This window comes from Littorina saxatilis, linkage group LG2, assembly GCF_037325665.1.
Source record: "Littorina saxatilis isolate snail1 linkage group LG2, US_GU_Lsax_2.0, whole genome shotgun sequence".
Taxonomy (NCBI): domain Eukaryota; kingdom Metazoa; phylum Mollusca; class Gastropoda; order Littorinimorpha; family Littorinidae; genus Littorina; species Littorina saxatilis.
The window spans coordinates 37,308,187-37,322,125 of NC_090246.1; the positions used below are offsets into that span (position 1 = coordinate 37,308,187).

The 13,939-nt window shown below is 40.2% G+C and overlaps 1 protein-coding gene across 1 annotated transcript; it reads right to left on the reverse strand.

The window, feature by feature from the left end:
* Nucleotides 1–493: 493 nt before the first annotated feature.
* Nucleotides 494–13,917, reverse strand: LOC138958905 (uncharacterized). The gene is made up of 3 exons (XM_070330234.1): nt 13,595–13,917; nt 8,871–8,971; nt 494–7,745 (listed from the first exon to the last, which is right to left on the reverse strand). The coding sequence occupies exon 3, from the start codon at nt 7,588–7,590 to the stop codon at nt 4,360–4,362; it is 3,231 nt and encodes a 1,076-aa protein (XP_070186335.1). The 5' UTR covers nt 7,591–7,745; nt 8,871–8,971; nt 13,595–13,917; the 3' UTR covers nt 494–4,359.
* Nucleotides 13,918–13,939: the final 22 nt, after the last annotated feature.

The following is a 13,939-nucleotide window of genomic DNA, read 5'->3' on the forward strand; positions in this document are numbered from 1 at the left end:
CTCTCTCTCTCTCTCTCGCTTAGTCGTTCTCTCTCTCTCTCTCGCTCGTTCTCGCTATCGCTCGTTCTCTCTCTCTCTCTTTCTCTCGCTCAGTCGTTCTCTCTCTCTCTCTCTCTCTCTCTCTCTCTCTCTCTCTCTCTCTCTCTCTCTCTCTCTCTCTCTCTCTCTCTCTCTCTCTCTCTCTCTCGTTCTCCGTTCACCCTGAAATGCTGACAGCTGTCATGAACTTGAGTAGCATTCTGAAGATGTGCGTCTGAACCAAACCAGACTGATTCTGGTTTTGTACATGTACATGTTGCATGTTGAACTTGTTTTCTTTGTCACTTTCTGTATGACTACATGTAATGCACAGTTTAGAATAAAACTATTTGGCTGGGTTTTTTCTTCCCAAAAAATGTCTGCGCATTCATATTCAAAAGAAAGGACACCTTTGTACAAAGGACAGTGGCAAGGTTCCCCAAGGGTGTCCTTTGCTCGCAGGTTTTACTGTAATTTCTTTTTTTAAAAACGCACAACTGATTTCAGCATTATGTACATCTCGGTCTTATCAATCCAACAACAGTGCCACTGGCCACAAAAAACAAAAGCAAAAAGTCGCGTGAAACGATATATAAAAACATTTAGTCAATCGGTATGAAACTAAATACCTCAACCCAGTCATCGCTGAGACTACATATTTAGATAGTCTCGGCTAAACATAACCAAAGCCCGAAACGGGTCACGCTCGTCTCCGCGAAACATGCGACCGTAGTACTTTCTGATTTTATGTTATTTCATTCTGAGAATAATTTTAGAGTTATCATGACATAACTATATATTTTTGAATTCAGGAGAAGACGAGGAATACTATGCAATCATTTTTTAATTTGTCAGTGAGAATTCGATTTTAATGACAACTTGAGAAACTTATTAACTAATTTGTAAGCTTCCAATGCAATCCCAAAGTACGGCCTTCGTCGAAGATGGATTGACCAAATTTTCAGTTCATTTGGTTCAGAAATGAGGGCCTGGACTATCAACAAGTCGCATAAGGCGAAATTACTATATTTAGTCAAGCTGTGGAACTCACAGAATGAAACTGAACGTAGTCCGCCGCTAGTGCAAAAGGCAGTGAAAGTGACGAGCCTGTTTGGCGCGGTAGCGGTAATTGCGCTGTGCTTCATAGCACGCTTTACTGCACCCCTCTTCGTTTTAACTTTCTGAGCGTGTTTTTAATCCAAACATATCATATCTATATGTTTTTGGAATCAGGAACCGACAAGGAATAAGATGAAAGTGTTTTTAAATTGATTTCGAAAAAAAAATTTGATCATAATTTTTATATTTTTAATTTTCAGAGCTTGTTTTTAATCCAAATATAACATATTTATATGTTTTTGGAATCAGGAAATGATGAAGAATAAGATGAACGTAAATTTAGATCGTTTTATAAATAATTTTTTTTTTTTACAATTTTCAGATTTTTAATGACCAAAGTCATTAATTAATTTTTAAGCCACCAAGCTGAAATGCAATACCGAAGTCCGGCCTTCGTCAAAGATTGCTTGGCCAAAATTTCAATCAATTTGATTGAAAAATGAGGGTGTGACAGTGCCGCCTCAACTTTTACAAAAAGCCGGATATGACGTCATCAAAGACATTTATCGAAAAAAAGAAAAAAACGTCCGGGGATGTCAGGAACTCTCATGTAAAATTTCATAAAGATTGGTCCAGCAGTTTACTCTGAATCGCTCTACACACACACACGCACACACACACACATACACCACGACCCTCGTCTCGATTCCCCCCTCTATGTTAAAACATTTAGTCATAACTTGACTAAATGTAATAAAAACTGGAAATGACGTCATCTAAGACATTTATCCACAAAAAAAGGGTGGGGATATCATAACCAGGAACTCTCATGTAAAGTTTCATGAAGATCAGTCCAGTAGTTTTCTCGGAATCGATGCCCACACACACACACACATACCACCACCCTCGTCTCGATTCCCCCCTCTATGTTAAAACATTTAGTCAAAACTTGACTAAATGTAAAAACAACGAAAAACAAGTCGCGTAAGGCGAAAATACAATATTTAGTCAAGTAGCTGTCGAACTCACAGAATGAAACTGAACGCAATGCCATTTTACTCGTAGCATCGTCAGGCCACCGCTCATGGCAAAGGCAGTGAAATTGACAAGAAGAGCGGGGTAGTAGTTGCGCTAAGAAGAATAGCACGCTTTTCTGTACCTCTCTTTGTTTTAACTTTCTGAGCGTGTTTTTAATCCAAACATATCATATCTATATGTTTTTGGAATCAGGAACCAACAAGGAATAAGATGAAAGTGTTTTTAAATTGATTTGGACAATTTAATTTTGATAATAATTTTTATATATTTAATTTTCAGAGCTTGTTTTTAATCCGAATATAACATATTTATATGTTTTTGGAATCAGCAAATGATGGAGAATAAGATAAACGTAAATTTGGATCGTTTTATAAATTTTTATTTTTTTTTACAATTTTCCGATTTTTAATGACCAAAGTCATTAATTAATTTTTAAGCCACCAAGCTGAAATGCAATACCGAACCCCGGGCTTCGTCGAAGATTACTTGACCAAAATTTGAACCAATTTGGTTGAAAAATGAGGGCGTGACAGTGCCGCCTCAACTTTCACGAAAAGCCGGATATGACGTCATCAAAGACATTTATCAAAAAAATGAAAAAAACGTTCGGGGATTTCATACCCAGGAACTCTCATGTCAAATTTCATAAAGATCGGTCCAGTAGTTTAGTCTGAATCGCTCTACACACACACACGCACACACACACACATACACCACGACCCTCGTCTCGATTCCCCCCTCTATGTTAAAACATTTAGTCATAACTTGACTAAATGTAATAAAAACTGGAAATGACGTCATCTAAGACATTTATCCACAAAAAAAGGGTGGGGATATCATAACCAGGAACTCTCATGTAGTTTCATGAAGATCAGTCCAGTAGTTTTCTGGGAATCGATGCCCACACACACACACACATACCACCACCCTCGTCTCGATTCCCCCCTCTATGTTAAAACATTTAGTCAAAACTTGACTAAATGTAAAAAAAGAAAAAAGAGCTATAACTAAAGCAAAGACCAAGAGGCGAAGAAATCAAGACATCTGTTAAATCATCATACTAAATGTCACTTCCTAGTGTCACTAATCTTGTAGAGATAAAGGTACATAACATTCCTTCTGGTGTAACTGTAGTGCAAGCAACCATGTTCACGACCACCAATCTGTTCAGACCTTTACACTGGACAGGAGCATCTTTCAGCATAACCACATTCCAGAAATTCACAGCTCGACTGCTTGCTTTGGAGAGTGGGATGTTGTGGTTGTGCAATGTATTAATATCATCGTTAGAGGCACCGCTGCAACCTACTAAATTCAATCAGCAAAAACTGTCCACCCTACACAGAACGCAGCCCAGCCATTGTGTTTTTATATGTGTCTAAGTCACCGGTTGATGTTCATAAGTAAAAGCAAAAGAAATCCAGACACATAGCCAAGGATCTCAAAGCATAGACAGATTTGTGACTGTGAACATGATCCGGTATGCTTGAAGGACTGTACCTCAGAATACTGACATCATTAACAGCATGATAATGTTAGGTTAAAATGCACACACTAGTGAATGAGGACCCGATAAGGTTGTGAAGTACATACAGTATTTTCAAAACACATGTATAGCCACAAATATAAAAACATTCTCAAAATGAAACCACAGACTTTTTCAAAGCTGACAAGTAGTAATAACAACTCATACTAGCAAGCAAAAAATCCCTAAAATACAATCACATATAATATATCATACACAGAAAAAATTACAGAGACGCCAGTTAATGACAGCTTTTGTTTAGAACTTCACACAATAGAACAAGAAACTAGCACAAAGTAAACTCTAAAACAATGTGATGTTTTGTTAACTTAAATTGATGGCTTATTTGAAAGTGAAAATCTGCATTGTACAACTCTAAAACAAACAAGTACAGCAATGAACTGAAGAAGACTTAAGTGGAAGCCACTGTAAATCCTAGTATCATGAGTTGTAATGAAATCACTACACTGATGGAATCTGCATCTCTCACAGTAAAAGAAAACAAAACAAAAAGCTTGATAGCTTTTTCTTAATTTCTAAACACACTCTAATCAGCAGCTCCCCAGATATTCCTTTGTTTAGACAGGAATCAGACCCTTGATCAACATCACATATATTGTACAAAGTCATGTTCTCATGCACAATCAATTATTGCACTGTGTAAACTAAGTAGTCTACAGAATCTTTGTCCTACAATTCACACTGACCCAAGGCTTGGTCTACGGTGATTCCGGCGGCACATTCTTCAACAGAGCCTCTATGTGCTCATAGTCCTCAAGACTCACCTGGATGAGATCAGAGAACCGTAAAAAGTCTTTGACAGGCTGGGGTACAGGTAGAGCCTGGATTCTCTCCTCACGCCCAGGGTGGCAGGAGATACATTGCGACACAGTTTTGCGACACAGATCTTGCAGGCTCAGAGGAGCAGATGTTGCAAAGTCCATGTAGTCGAAAGTTTCTTGGACGGCATGAATAGGACTAAACCTGCTGGAGTTCTGCATGGTGTAGAGAGTCTTGTGGGAGAAGGTTCCAGAGCGATGAAGAAGCTTCAGGCATAATATATTTGTTTGGAACAATAACACTTGAAGTAGAATGCAGAAGCATGAGGAATGATCCCAACACTGCAGGTGAAGTTCTGCAGTGAACAATCCAGCCTCCACACAACAGTGCAGAATGTCAAGATTACCTTTTGTTGGTTTGGGTTCAAACCTGGATAGTGCCTTAGACAGAAGTGACTTTCCTGATTTCAACAAAGGATTCACCTGTTTCATCAGAACCTTTGCCATCTTGTCGGACCCAAGGAACCCACCCATCGCACTTTCCAAGACATCAGCCAGCAAAGCAGGATCTTGAGAACTCTGTGGTAGCAGATCCTCTACCAACTTCCAGCCACCTTGCCTGGCAGCCCTTCTTACAGTATTGTCAAAGACGCTCTGGTCCTGCCACTTGGCTAGGACTCGTTTCAATATGGCCCACTCCTTCAATCGAAAGGCTATCTCAGCAGCCCAGAGATACACTCTCTTCTTCTCGCACAGCAAAAGCACAGACTTGACATGAATTCTACTATACTCATCCAGGTCCTTCTCTTTCATGATCTTCAAGACAGAAACCACAGTGGCCCAGTCCTTCTCCCTCTCAGAGATGTATAATAGCTCATTCAAAAGCGTGTTTGAAAAAGATGTACAGACATCATCCTTTTGCAGGACACTTCTCAAACGTGCAAATTTTCTCCCCAGCAGACAGAGGAGAATTGTCAATTTGAAACAAGAATGACGCGCACACCAATCAGCAAAATATGAAACGGGGCCATTTAGCTCTACCTTCTCCTGAGCCACTGGCAAAATCTCCTTGTCATTCCTGTAATAGACTGTGTCCTTGCGTGCAGTATGAATCTTGTCCAGCCAACCATCAAGGATAGGTGCACATTGCAGCCAAATCTTGTTGTTGCCGATACAGTGATTCATGTACCAAAACAACACTTGTTTTGAGTTGTCCAAGGCAACATATCCTTGAAAGCTTTCGTTGATGAGTTCTTCCAGTGTCTGCCAGCTTTCACTTTTCACCAGTTCCTCAACAGCAACATCGAAGAAGTCAGAACACAAGTCGTTCTTACAGTACTTGTAAACCCTCAAGATGAATTCACCCTTCCCGTGCTTGGCAGCTAAACGAAATGCCTTTCGAACTGTTGCAAACATTTGTCCAATTTTGACATGGTCTTCTTTTTCTTCTGACCAGTAATTCACTTTTGTCACAAGTGCAAAGCATGCAATGACGAAGGGATCAGACATGTCATGAATCACAGATCTTTTCATACAGTAGCTGAACACCCTGTGAAAGAAATCAAAGGTTAGTTCATCATCTCTGTTCTTTTGACAGTGCATCAGCAAGTAACAGAAGTTGTTGACATGCATGAAAGACTTGTATTCAAAAGCATCCTTCATTGCGTGGACAACGGCGTATTTTAAGATCTTGATGCCGTCCTGAGCATTCATTTTTTTGCACAGATCTGTAATCACTGCCTCACCTTTCTGAAGATGGTCATCTTCTTCTGTCAGCCGAACTAGCTTCACATCCCAATGAGCTGCCGCTAGGATCATCCTGACAGCAAACTTGACATCCCCAACTCCAACACCTTCACCATACAGATTAACAGCCAGTGAGAAACGTTCATTTCGAACAGCTAGGAGAAACAGCTGGCGGTGATTGGACTGGGACTGACCAAGCAGTTGATCTGCAACCTTTGAGAAGGCTTTACTGTCGCCTGCACAGACCCTTTTCAAAGCAAACAGGCGCATTCTCCTTGAAACAGCATCACTGCAAATGACGTAAGGAACTTCAGACCAGAGACCATTCACCACCGCAGCATACAAAGCCAACTCATCATTGTCATTTTCAAATAAAGTATTACACATGAACTCAACGTCACTATCCTCTCCCTCAACTTTCCAAGGATGCTTATTGCAGAACTGTTTAAACAGTTGCAAACTGTGCTTGCTCAGGAATACCAGTTGCAGAAAAATGTTTTCATCTCGACAGCCTACTGCCACTTTGATAGCTTCTACAATCTCCAGGTCGCTTATGCCCTGCTGTTCCATGATCTTCAAGAATGTGTTATCCTGCCCGTATTTCACTGCAGACAAAAGCATCAGACCTCTCAGTTCTTTGCCCAGTGCACCAGGGGCAGAGAGATCGAGAAAATCATGTTCTTTGCCGGCCCGGAAAACCTCATTTACTAAGTAGGCACTGGGACTGACAGAGTTCTTCAGGAGATGAAGACCCAGGTCCCACTGCAGGTGGGAAAAGGCCTCCTCACACACATACTCCAGCTGCAACATGCTAAGATCCATCTTGCACAGTTCGCCCACCAGCTGCCATTGTTCCTGCTTCACTGCCTCCCTGAGAACAAAGTCTGTCATCTCTGCATCACAACACCTCTTCACCAGATTAACCAAAAAAATCACCCGACCTGACACTGTAGCTTTGCCAAGTGCACCCTCCTTATCTGACTGACCAACCCCAAGGTTTATGAGCTCAGCGGCAATGTCCTCCTGACACTGACTACTAACTGTCCAGATTGCCGTGTTTCTGTTCTCTCGGGGGACTCCCAGCCTCATACTTGTCTGCACACATTGCCACTGGCTTTCTTCTACAGCTTTGATGAAAGCCTCACCCCTCAGCCCACAGCTCACCCCGCACTTGACAAGCTGAAGTACACTCTGCCACCCGCTTTGCCACTGTCTGTGTGCAAAGATTTCTGCAAGGATGATGTCTCTGTGTTCAACACTGCAGGTATGCTTCCCTAGTTCTGTAACGTAGCCCCATCTGTTTTTCCCTACTGCCTCAGCAACAAGAGACTGCAAATCATGGGAAGCTGCAGCCAGACCACCAAGCCTATATAAATCATTTGCCATGTAATCACAAGACTTGAACATGATGTTCTTTTTCTCCATGGCTTTTGGCTAAGACTGTTCTAGAGAATAAACCAAACCAGTTTCTTCATTTCAGATCACCACGTCCTGGTGGTATGTGATGCATCTTGTGTCTGGAGGTTGAACAGCAAACGGCGGGCTTGGGCCAAGTCCATTCTCCTCTTCACTATGGACATCTGGAACCAAAGAAATTTCAGTGAAAAATAATGATGTTGAATCATGGTGAATAAAAAAAGTGTTGCATATTCTGTAGTGTTTTTGTTATTTTAATTTACCTTAGTTACCTTTCAAATAACATCAATCATGCTACCCCTCTCTGCTATGACAATTTAGAAGGAAATGGATTTCAGCAAAAGCAATGTTAAAAAATCTATAGAAAAAAAAGATAACAACATGTAGTAAAAAACACTTTACTTTTGCTTGAATTAATTTTAAATATACCACCACCAAAGTGTCTCATTTTAATTCAGATGATGATAAGTATCTTTTTAATATCACTTGTAATAAGAAAATCTGTCCAACAAAAGTATGCGAACTATGAATGTTCTTGTTACAGCATTTTCCATAAGGTTGTTTTTGTCTGAAAGGTTGTTCTGATTTTTTCCTTAAATTGATATGCTGAAATTGATCATGCTGAAATCGGTTTGCTTCCAGAGTTTCTAAGACTATGTCAGTATGTGTGACTCAACCCACCCTCACCAGCAACTTTAAAAGAGTCTTTCTTGACTTAGGCCTAAAAAAAAAAATAGGTGTGGTTACGGTAACCCGACCTACCCTATTTTTTGGGGCCGACCCTATAACTGTATTTGTCAAATAAATACCAAAAAAAACCAAGTAAACGAGTGCAGAAAACGCAATGAAAGCGAAAGCGCCCGAGTCGCACACTTATTTCCCTGTCAAGTAGGTTTAATTTGTACACACTAGAAAAAAAAGTAAAAAAAAAAAAGAGTGATTGCTTACCTTCCTACCCTATTTTATTTTGGCTATGTTACCGTAACCACACCTATTATTTTTTTTGGCCTTAGCTAAACTTGTTAACTTCTTGTGCAACTACAAGTTGATACATACAAGTAATGAAGAATACACATTACAAAAAAAAGGTAAGTAAAGTTTGTCTTCTTTTTTTTCAAATGTTTTAATAACATTCTGATAAAAAGACTTGGGTGCATAATGAAAATTAATAAAGACAAGCATTCAAGACTCTGGCTCTGCCTTTGAGATTGAGTGATCAATACATGCATTTCAGTGACTATATTTAAACTTGAGAATAAGAAAATAGTCATAAAAGACTTGTCACTAACCAGTAAACTCCCTTAGATAATGCAATATGTTTCCTGTCTGTCATCCCATCCTTGCTTTGTGCTTCTGCCTGATGCCCCCTCTTTGCATAGTCAGCATACATCTGTCATACAATAAACAAACATCATAAGAGAAAACGAACTTTACATTAATTAACTTTGCAGTCCAAACAAAATGGCTATGAAAATCATTAAAATAAACCAAATTCATTGATCCTTTTCTTTTAACCAAGTCTCAGTGCTCACTGGTGTATGCAAGTTTATTCCAATGACATTTTGACAGAGAGAGAGAGAGAGAGAGAGAGAGAGAGAGAGAGAGAGAGAGAGAGAGAGAGAGAGACACGCACGCACACACACACACACAGAAGAAGCAGTTGCAGACAACAGCATATTTATTATATATGAGCTGGATTGAAAAGGGATACCCACTTCCTTAAAATACCAAACAAACAACATAATCCAATAACTCCTCCACCCCCCCCCCCCCCCCCAGGAAAAACCCCCACAGCATCCCACCTAACAACAAACAAACAACCCAAACTGAAAATCCAGGGTTCCTAAACGGATGTTTTACATGTTTTTTGGGAAGTTTTGGTGTGTTATTTCTAAAACTTGACTAAAAATTATAACGCTTGGAAAGTGCAACTTCTGACTTTGTGTATCCGTAAACTTTCGTAAAAAAAAAGGCCGTGGCTGGAGGTCCGGCAAGCCGGATCAGGAGCCTGGGGGCTCAAGCACCGGCGAGTAAGTGCTCGAGCCCCCAGGCTCAGGAACCGGCACTCACATGGCTGCTCACCCTGTAAATCATTATTGTGTTTGTGTAGGAGTTTGTTATCGCTATTCAATTCAAAGAACTGTGGAGAAAGATTTATAATGATCAGTGTTGAATTCAGAAAGACATGTATTTCGGCAACAGCGCGGTCACTGATTAGCGACTGACAGTAGCGACAGATGCGGTTTGTTCGCAGGTGTCAGCGAGATGCAGATTAATCTTTTGTTAATCTTTTGCCATAAATAAACCATGTCTTTTGGTTTTTGTTTGTATCCATGTTCAGTATTTATTTACTGCATATTGTTTTCACTAATGCTGCTTCAGTCTAGCCTCGGGACCAGTGACACACGTTGCTTGGTTGGCGGACAAATTCAGTGATCCGGGCAATGCCGAATCACTGATTGAGTGACTCGTAAGCTGCCTTGTTGTTGCGAACTCATTTTGATCACCGAAATGCTTGGATGGAATAAAGAATAGAGCAAAGGAAAGTAAAGGGAGGGGGGGGGGGGGGGGGGGGGCGGAAATAAGGTAAACAGATTGTCTTTTTAAATAAAAAATAAAAATGACTCGAACCGGTAACCTCATGATCTCAAGCGCATTTCATTAACCACTGAGCTAAGAAGGCAAGCTGACTGATGGGTAAAAAATAGGAAGGTCTATTTTGTGAGATACTGGTGACTGCCGGTACCCAAGCCTGGGGGCTCCGGATCTGGTGTCACGATGTCATCTTGGCCCCGTGGTCATATTATCCTCTCGATATATATCCTCGAGACTGAAATGTTGTTTCCTGGTCAAATTAAAGAAGTGAAATTATTTAAGGACGAAAAGCATGTCAGTTTCTTGCATGTGAAGAAAATTGGTGGTGAAATTTAATAGATTTCACCCCAAAATTTGATTTCTTCAAAAACGTGTACCGAGTGGTTACATTCCTTGAATGAGAAGAGAAACATATTAGGATAAATCAAATTTCTAAGTTAAATAAAAAAAAATTTGTTGGACAAATTTGCCCCCATGAATGTAAGGTACCCAAGGTCGCTCATCAGTACTATCGAAGGTTTTGTGTGTTCAGTGTGGATTTTATACAAGATCAACGAGGCCGAGGGGGTAATATGACCACATGGCCAAGATGACATCGTTACACCAGCTCGTCGGATCCCAGCCACTCCGAAAAAAAAAATTTTTTGTCCAGAGGCATAACATCGATGTCTTGAAGATGAAAGTCGCTGTTCATTTCAATGCTTGTTATTCTCTCAGGTGCCAGGAGATTGGTTCCATATAACTCTCGCTCACTCTATTATGCATGTCGTATGCATTTAGAGCGCTTATTGGTTATTTGATCGATGTCTGAAACTAAACCCACACTTTCCCGCCCCACCCACTTTTTCCACGCTCCCTTTTGGTTTTCGTCCTCCTTTTAGTTTAGTTTTATCTATGCTTGGTCACCCTACAAGTACAAACTGCAGTGTAGGTCACTTAATTGGTGATCTTTACGGTCTCTGACCACAGGCGGAAGGTATCGTTCACTGGACCAACACTATCATAAGATAAATAGAGAATACTACATGGCTTGCTGTGTCGTTCCAGATTTACACAAGTTGTTTTTTTAAATATTGAACTGCGAGCGAAAGCAAGCTGTTCACTATTTGAAAAAGCAACGAGTGTAAATCTGGTACGACACAGCAAGCCATGTAGTATTCTGTTTATCCTACATACTGTACGTATACGTGTATTTTTCCTGAAAATGTCTTGCAGTTGAGGCAGCTAAATTGAAGACGCTTGTTTTGGAACCTCCATCTCTTCTAAACCCTCGTGCAATCTATTACGTCAAAGCAAAGAAACGTCACTCTGAAAGTGTGGCATGACGTGTTAGTTCTAAAGATTCATCGATGGTAATTAGCGAGCGCAATTTTTGTTTCTATAATGACGTTTCTCGGTGACTTTGGCTGGCGTCATAAGCAGTGGAAAAACAGGTCCCTGCCAGACATGACCTCATTTAGAATCTACATGATATACACACGTGTGATTTAAACGATTATTATCTCACGGGTGTCTCTCTCGCATATGTAGCAGGGATGTCGTTAGGCGTCGGACATCGGACATATTATAACGATGAAAATCCCCAAATGTCCGATTCACATTGCCGCATGTCGGTCAGATGTCCTATCGTTTTAGCCTGAGCGTGGTCATTGTCCGATATGTACTCCATTCCTTCGGACAGCGCGATATTCGTTAATTTTCATTTCAAGATACAAATCTTCTAAAAGACCGAACGCTCTCGTGTTCAGCTGACACTGAAGTTGTCAGTGCCGCGTGCGGATCTTTTCTTTTGTCGGGAATTCCCGAACCGTTTGCGGTATGCGCCGTTTGGGTATAACCGTCTCGGTGCAGCGCACTGATCTAAAAATAGTGGATTCTTTTTAGATCAGTGCATGCTACAGGAGTACGGGAGACAACTCCAACTGACTAAATTTGTAGTCTGCTTTTGTTTTCGATACGAGACGAAGCACTGAATTATGCCGCTGAATAAAAAACTAAAGCCTGCAAAAGATCAGCATTAGATCAAACCGATCATTTTGTTTGTCAACTTTTATCCAAATCATGCAGTGTTTAATCAAAGTAAGAGCTCTGAAGTTGTTCATGTTGGTTTCTTTTTTGTGGTTTCTTTGAAACTAAACAAATACAACATTATACGCACACTGTGTTGATGTATTTACTATATTATGTGTGTGTTCTACAGCGCGCGTGGGTGTGTGTGTGTGTGTGTGTGTGGGCGCATGACTTTGGAACAATTCCATGGAATGTGTTATAAGCTGTTTGGCGCAAATTCATGTCCTATTACACTTTCTGAAAGCGGTCAAATGTCCTATTGATGCTGAAGAACTCAGGACATTTGTCCTATAGGTATGAATTTGTAGCAACATCCCTGATGTAGGATAAGTCTTTTTATATTTAGTCAAGTTTTGACTAAATATTTTAACGTAGAGGGGGGAATCGAGACGAGGGTCGTGGTGTATGTGCGTGTGTCTGTGTGTGTGTGTAGAGCGATTCAGACTAAACTACTGGACCGATCTTTATGAAATTTGACATGAGAGTTCCTGGGTATGAAATCCTCGAACGTTTTTTCCATTTTTTTTATAAATGTCTTTGATGACGTCATATCCGGCTTTTCGTGAAAGTTGAGGCGGCACTGTCACGCCCTCATTTTTCAACCAAATTGGTTGAAATTTTGGTCAAGTAATCTTCGACGAAGCCCGGACTTCGGTATTGCATTTCAGCTTGGTGGCTTAAAAATAAATTAATGGGTTTGGTCATTAAAAATCTGAAAATTGTAAAAAAAAATAAAAATTTATAAAACGATCCAAATTTACGTTTATCTTATTCTCCATCATTTGCTGATTCCAAAAACATATAAATATGTTATATTCGGATTAAAAACAAGCTCTGAAAATTAAATATATAAAAATTATTATCAAAATAAAATTTTCCAAATCAATTTAAAAACACTTTTATCTTATTCCTTGTCGGTTCCTGATTCCAAAAACATATAGATATGATATGTTTGGATTAAAAACACGCTCAGAAAGTTAAAACGAAGAGAGGTACAGAAAAGCGTGCTATCCTTCTCAGCGCAACGATCGAATACCCCGCTCTTCTTGTCAATTCCACTGGCACTGCCTTTGCCACGGGCGGTGGCGTGACAATGCTGCGAGTATACGGTCTTGCTGCGTTGCGTTGCGTTCAGTTTCATTCTGTGAGTTCGACAGCTATTTGACTAAATGTTGTATTTTCGCCTTACGCGACTTGTTATGATACTCCCTGAACGATACCTTCCGCCTGTGCTCTGACCCAACTACTTTGCGCCGTTTTTACAGCCGCGCATTCTTCGTGCAATGACTGTAACACACGCAAGGTAAAATATCATGTCTAAATGTGGGACACTCTAGCTATTTATTACCTTCATCAGGGATAGTGCAGCTACAGATCTCTGCCTTCTTTAAGTTCTTACAAGTTCAACACACATGCATGTGGATAGAGATCGCGGCCATGATTGAGGTTCGCGCAAATATACAGTATAAGTGATTTGATTGGCTAAAAACCTACATGAAATGTGTAAAATACACAATGATCTTTTAACTGCGCCTTATCGTAACCTCGCTCGAAACTCTCTCGTTTGGTCGAATTCTCCTTGTAATGAAAATATGTAATGAATGAGCGATACAGTGTATATAATTAAAATAGACCCCAAAAAATGGTTAGCAATGATTCATTTTTCTTGTAAGTTTAGTCCAGCAAATGCGAG